Genomic DNA, 7,234 nt, shown 5'->3' with positions numbered 1-7,234 from the left:
TTTGTTCAGGCACATATTATTCAATTTATTTTAGTCACATGTCTGTGGAACTTGTTCAGTTTGCCTCAGTTGTTGAATCTTATGTTCATACAAATATCTACACATTAAGTTTGATGAAAATAAACATTTTCATTATCAAGGGAAATAAAAGTATACGATTTAACAGAAAACAATAACATTTACACTGTGGGTACAACCCAAAAGACTGTGAAGAGAGATGTGTGGACAATTGCAGGTAGGGTTGCCTTTCATAAGAAGAAAATGGTCTTCAATATGGTTATTACTCTGTTACACACCCTTATAAAGAGTATGGGGGAATTCAGCCGTGAATCCATCACGATAAGTAGTATTCCCATCATAAGATAGCATGTCTGTTTTCCTAGGGTCCATGCAATCCTGGGTCCTTGGGAGATCCCTACCACATTGAAATTTAAAAGGGGTAGCGGTTTAGGGTACGGACATCCCAAGGATTCCAGACAGCACAGACAGTTTTCCTGGGCCCTCTTGTCCAGTAACGTTGCTCCTACATGCTGGTTGGCCGTCCTTGGTTCAGGGCTAGGCCCTCTCGTCAAATACCATGACTCCTGGTTGTCTCAGACCGCCTGGCTGTCACACGACCCCTCTCTGGTCCTCGTGGGAGCGCTGGTGGAAGACAAAGGAGATGGCAGCGTCCCAGGAGGCCTGCAGTATGGGGTCTCTCAGGCCCCTCTTGTCAGAGCAGTGTTGCCACTGGGACAGGTCACAGGTACAATCAGAGTCCTCAGGAGGGGGCCGCACCTGTCGCCCATTCACACAGCGCCGACAGCGGAACCTGGCAGGGGCACAGGAGACAGAATAGTTAACATTAGTGAACTCTTCCAAAGAGGGAGGATGTAACAACCTCCAAGAATTGACCGCAACCATCTTTAAATTACTGTCAATGGGCTCTGCCTACTGCTGCGAACTGTGTTTGTACCAGTCGTGTGTGTGTACCTGTCATGCGTGTCACTGGTGGTCTCCTCACTGAGATGAAAGAGTTCTCGTAGCTCCCCCAGAGAGAAGTGTCTCTCCACATCCTGCTCTTCGTCCACCACACAGCTGCTCAGAGCCTTCTTATGGGCCTGCCTCTGAAGGATCTTCTCCTCAATTGTCCCCGTCTGCAGGAACACACATTCACACAGAGCAACTGTCAGTCATACACGTGACTTAAAACACCATTTTGTTAGTTCAATTGCAAATACCACCATGCTCCATACCGAGGCAAGTCTCCCCTCCCTCCCCAAGCTCTTGGAAAAGCGATATAAATCAAATGAATGAATTAACTCATTTGTGGCCGACACCACTTTTCAGTATGATACTCTCTCTAGTCATTCTCTGTTCTACTCACTGAAAGCAGTCTGTAGATGTAGCAGGTCTTTTTCTGTCCGTCTCTCCAGACTCGAGCCATGGCCTGCTCGTCATTGGCTGGGTTCCAGTCAGGGTCAAACATCACCAGGCGATTAGCACCAATCAGATTCAGGCCACACCCCCCAGCTTTGCTGCTCAGCATAAATATGAACTCTGGGCTCTGAGTGAGAGAGATGTCATGTAAATACTTATGATCAAACAAACTCTTATAGCAAGATGCCATTTACAACATGTTCACTACCTACAGATGGGCTGTTGAACCTCTCCACTATCTTTGCTCTCTTCTTGATGGACATTGTGCCATCAAGCCGAACGTAGAGGTATCTGATCAAAAGAAGAAAGTGGTTTCTTTCCATTCTCAAAGTTCATTTTCAAGAATAACTGAAAACAATGGATATGACAGCTCCTGTGTCAGTTCCTTTCTTACCTTCGAGTTCGACAGAGCTTCTCAAAGAGGTCCAGTGTTTGTGTGTAGTTGGAGACCAACACCACTTTGTCACTGGTGGTGCTTCTGGTCATGGCCAGGATATAGTCCAGAACCAGCATTTTACCTGGAGGAAAGTTCAACGTCATTATAGATCCCATATTAACAATGGGGTGATTATAAATAATTATAAAATCAGGTGGTTCAAGCCCTGAATGCTGATTAAACTGGAAACACTTATCTCCCTCACTAGCTTTAAGCACCAACTGTCAGAGCAGCTCACAGATTACTGCACCTGTACATAGCCCACCTATAATTTAGCCCAAACAACTACCTCTTTCCCTACTGTATTTAATTTATTTATTTATTTATTTTGCTCCTTTGCACCCCCATTATTTTTATTTCTACTTTGCACATTCTCCCATTGCAAATCTACCATTCCAGTGTTTTACTTGCTATATTGTATCTACTTTGCCACCATGGCCTTTTTGCCTTTACCTCCCTTATCTCACCTCATTTGCTCACATCGTATATAGACTTGTTTATACTGTATTATTGACTGTATGTTTGTTGTAACTCTGTGTCGTTGTATGTGTCGAACTGCTTTGCTTTATCTTGGCCAGGTCGCAATTGTAAATGAGAACTTGTTCTCAACTTGCCTACCTGGTTAAATAAAGGTGAAATAAAATAAAATTGGCTGAAAGCCGTGGTATATCAGACTGTATACCATTGGTATGACACTTTTTTTTGTTTGTAACCAGTTTATAATAGCAATAAGCCACCTCTGGGGTTTGTGGTATATGGCCAATGTACCATGGCTAAGGGTTGTGTCCAAGCACTCCGCGTTACATTGTGCGTAAGAACAGCCCGTAGCTGTGGAATATTAGCCATATACCACACTCCTCAGGCCTTATTGCTTATTTATAAGGGGATAATGTAATGAATTATATCTGCGAGTTCTAAGTGTTACCTGTCCCTAATCCTTCCAAAATGGAAATAATGTGTTCTTACCAGAAAGCTGTGGCTCCACAGCCTTGGTGGAGTATCCTGTAGGGAAGAGATTCAGGGCCCCATCGAAGCCCTCATCTCGCTCCACACACTTATCATAGATGAGAGCCGGGTCTGGGAGGCAAAGGAGAAATAAGTCACAATACAACAGACCAACAAACACTGACGCAAAACCAAACAGCTAACAAATGGATATCCACACACACAACAACAAAAACAAGTTGTGTCAGGACAGAAATGTACATGGGAGGACGTCACTAATAATAAAATAAAGACAGTACATATAAGAAAGCACCAGTTGATTTGTTGTCGTTTGTGGACACTTACGGTTACAGAGCTTCTTGAGAGAGGTGATGGAGGACAGAGAGGAGACACTGATCTTGCCCTGCTGCTGCAGTGTCTGTAAGGGCTTAGCCTGCCTCAGGAACAGTTTATACAGCTCTGACTGGAGGGGGGTCAGCCTGCAGAGAACACGCAAATATTAAGCCGTCAACAATACAGGCTTTTAAATCTTTCCACTAAATGAGAGTGCCTTGATTACTTCTGGAAGTTTGGTTGCACAAATACTTTTTTGGTATTGTTTATTATCCAACATCAACTTATTTTTATAGTATACATTTGCAATTATTAGTTGAACCACGACACCATTATTTGTGACACTAAACACACCTGTTAATTACCATCAGAAATACCATTATCAGTGGTCAGTTGCAATCAATACATATAATAAAATCTTAAAATGTAAAAATACATGAAAATGGAAGAGTGACCTGCAACAGACGACCTGCTCGATCTTAACAGGAAGATACTTTGAGAGGATGTCTGAGGTTCTCCGAATCAAGCATCTAAAACCACCAAGGAGAGAAAAAGATTAAGTATAGGGCTGTGACGATAGCAGTATCACAACAGTTTTTCCATGGTAAAAATGAAAACACGAAGCACACCAAACACTCTGGCCCTTTAAAAACCTACTGTATGTAAAATAGTGTGCTATAGAAAATAAATAAAATGGGAGTCTGGATGACAACATAAGGATTTTGGTTTTCCTAAAGTTTCATGTTTTGCTTCCTTGCCACGATACTAACGAGTATCACGAACTGGTATTGTCCCGGACATATTAAGTAGTTATGTTTTGCCTGACTAAAGCGACCGACTTGCTCACTGTGTACCATGTGGGTCTGCGCTTCAGCCAAGCTAAGATATATTAGGCAGATAGTCTGAAAATACACATGACCATAAAGATGTCCATTGTGTTGTAGGTAAACTATTAAGTCTTCAGCAAAGTGTGAGGTTTACCCATTGACAATGCTGATCAGCTCCTTGAGTTTCTCCTCTCCAACCTGCCTGTCTTTGCCGCTGGCGTCTGCATCACGACCCTTCAGGATGGGGAGCTCAAAACGCTTCTTAAACTCCTGGGCTGTTCCTGAGAAGGGAAAGAAAAACCACAGGAGGACAGTTAGAAGGCAGAGAAGGGGAGATCTAACCAACCTCATTTAACATGTCTCTCCGTCTATTCAGAAAGCATACATACCTTAGAAATTTTCACATCAACTTTTTATAGAATTTTGTCCATTTGCCTCCATGTAGTGTCAGCTTACCCAGGATGCCAGCGTTGACAAAGTGCACCAGACTGAAGTATTCCAGCAGGTCATTCTGAATGGGAGTGCCTGAGATAAGCACCCTCCTCTGGGCACTCATAGCATTCAGAGCCTGGTACGTCTGGTTGTCCGAGTTCTTCAGCCGATGACCCTACAGGGTGCACAAGGAACAAGGTGTTATTGGCATAACCAGGTTAAATCAAATCTGGAAATGAACACAATATATTACAACTATTACTACTTGTATATGGTCCATTTGAGGATAACATCAATCCAAGATCAGCACCACATTGTGAATATTGGCCTACATCTCCTCGTCACGGTACCTCATCACAGATGACAAGTCCCACTTTTCCTTTGTGTAGAACTTCAGCATGAAGCCGGAACGTCTCGTATGAAATTATCAGGATTGGAGTAGGAACCCTCAAGCCATGCTGGGTCATGAAGTTCACTGTCAAGCACATAAACCCAGTTCACTGTCAAGCACATCAAATGTTAACATTGAACTGGGTTTACTTTATTCTTATTTATTTAGCCTGAATAGTCCACTAAGTAACAATTGTCACCGTTTCCCCAGGGAGTCCTGGGAACAACCATGCCACTGCTAAAATTATTGCCACAACAGGAATAATGCTTAATGGTCAAAACAAACCTACCTAGTTTTTTGTCTATCTCCTCCTTGGATCCCCCATCGATGGCCACCGGTGTGATGCGTCCGCCCAGCCACTTTCCCACCTCGTTGTACCAGTTACGAACCAAACTGGAGGGTGAAACAACAATGGCCTTGTCTATCTCAGGCTTGGCATCAGGACTCTGGCGCAGCAGGGTCCACATGAGGGCAATACACTGCAGGGTTTTCCCCAGCCCCATCTCATCAGCCATGATGCAGCCATACGAGTCGGCAATACGTCTCCCGGTCACACAGTCCCACAGGAATTTCACTCCCTGACAGAATACAACAACATCTGGTTATTAGAAACAAACATATACACAAATACAATTAAGTGTGCTCTGGGCCCTGGTCAAAACTAGTGCACTATATAGGGAATAAGGTGCCATTTGGGACACAGAAAAGTATCAAGATTTACAAAGAGACTGTACCTCTCTCTGATGGGGTCTGAGGACCTTTCCAAGGACTGGATCCACGACAACATGTACAGGCAGTTTATCTCTGCACACAGAGAGACATATTAATAAACTTCTACTACAACATGTCATTTTGTGCAAAGTTATCACCAAAAGTCTGATCTTTATAACGATCTGAGACCATAACTGAGCTATTGACTTCACATCACCATGTTTTTCCTAATCTCTCCCTACCATAATTGTGCTACGGACTTCACATCAACATTTTCTAATCCCTCCCTAAATATTGAGATTAACTCACTTCTCTGCTTTTATCAGCTCATGAGCGCTCAGCACTGGAGGCTCATAGAGGACCAGTGCACCGTTTTCAAATGGGTCGTGAAGAGACTTCCTTACCCCCGCACGCTTCAGTCCTAGTGCTCTTATCCCCAGAGAGCCTATAGAACAAACACAATACCATTGTAATAGATAGATCCATTACTTAGCATAATATATTGAGCCTGTTCCTAAAGATAGTCATATATGATATGTGGAGATATGTGGAGAAGACCTAGGGTAGCAACATTGATTTGACATATTTACTTACCTGTGTAATTGGGGATGGGGATTTTAAAAGGTTTTGAGAGAATACTTCGAATTAAGGCTTCCTGTAAAGACAATACATCCATGAACAAAGTACTTCAAAATGATTGGCATGTCTATAGCAGCATTATACTGATTGTTTGTGTAAGCATATGCCACACACTTGTCAAATTCATTTATGCGTCAAAATGACCATACTCACGTGTGCATTGCTGTCCACACATACAGGCTGGTTGGTCAACTGTGTCAAAGGCTTTCTGAAGGGAGAGATATAGCTTTCTCTGCTTTCATTTCCTCCCTTCTTTCTTTTGGTCTGAAACAACATGGTGTGTTATCCTATCCGCTTGACAATGAAATATAAGTAGGACATCATAGTCAAAATGGATGAGTATCTGATCAACCCAAACATAACTTACATCTTCTTCTGGATTCCAATCCTCATCCTCGGACGAATCTCCTCCATGCTTCCTTTTGGCAACCTGGCTTGGTGCTAGGCTTCTCCTCTGTCATGACATAATACACATTTGAGTAGACCATTTAATGTCACAAATAATTTCTTTCTGCTCCTCCTTATGTCAAAATAAATGTTCCCCCACAAGCCTCATATATATATATATATATATATATATGGCGCACATGTAGGATTTTTGTTGTTGACATGAAGTGAAGTAGAGACAAAAGGGCTTTGTCAGGTGAGGAAATAGAGAACCATTCAGAAAACCAGTCTGTTCGCAGTTTGGATTATTTTGGATATGGTGTCTCAAATTCCGCGCTGCATAAGGACCAACCACCAAGGAAACCGGTAGAGTGAGATCAAATTGAATTGTATTCAACATTCTGGCTATGCACTTCGCTAACTAGCTAACGTTAGCGAGCTAGCAACTGCTGCTTCGATAACAAGCGTATTAGCAACGAACTACTTACCATTTTCCTCGTCTCTGGTGATCAATGGGGTGGTTAGGATATGATAACTGCTGTAGATGAATAGTTAAGTTGACAAAAGATACATGACAGTTGCTACAACAATTGATTAGCTAGCTAGCTAGACTCCCATGTTTCTCCGTGGTTTGTTTACGTCTATTAAATATCCCGCGCGCAGGTTGCACAATCATATGGCGACCGTTAAGGCTCAAAAAATAATTATCGTTTT

General features: G+C 42.6%; 1 protein-coding gene across 1 annotated transcript; it reads right to left on the bottom strand.

Moving 5' to 3' along the window:
* On the bottom strand, positions 1 to 7,234 carry rad54l (RAD54 like). The gene is made up of 18 exons (XM_021604476.3): positions 7,009 to 7,234; positions 6,501 to 6,587; positions 6,287 to 6,397; positions 6,089 to 6,149; positions 5,804 to 5,939; positions 5,518 to 5,587; positions 5,073 to 5,361; positions 4,743 to 4,867; positions 4,417 to 4,567; positions 4,115 to 4,241; positions 3,589 to 3,663; positions 3,146 to 3,279; positions 2,822 to 2,932; positions 1,814 to 1,937; positions 1,632 to 1,710; positions 1,367 to 1,546; positions 973 to 1,136; positions 1 to 811 (listed from the first exon to the last, which is right to left on the bottom strand). The coding sequence occupies exons 1-18, from the start codon at positions 7,009 to 7,011 to the stop codon at positions 610 to 612; spliced, it is 2,229 nt and encodes a 742-aa protein (XP_021460151.3). The 5' UTR covers positions 7,012 to 7,234; the 3' UTR covers positions 1 to 609.

Source organism: Oncorhynchus mykiss, chromosome 5, assembly GCF_057628025.1.
Source record: "Oncorhynchus mykiss isolate SJ-2025 chromosome 5, ASM5762802v1, whole genome shotgun sequence".
NCBI classification, from domain to species: Eukaryota; Metazoa; Chordata; class Actinopteri; order Salmoniformes; family Salmonidae; genus Oncorhynchus; species Oncorhynchus mykiss.
Note: the sequence above shows the minus strand (reverse complement) of the source record. Positions and strands in the feature narration are given on the sequence as shown.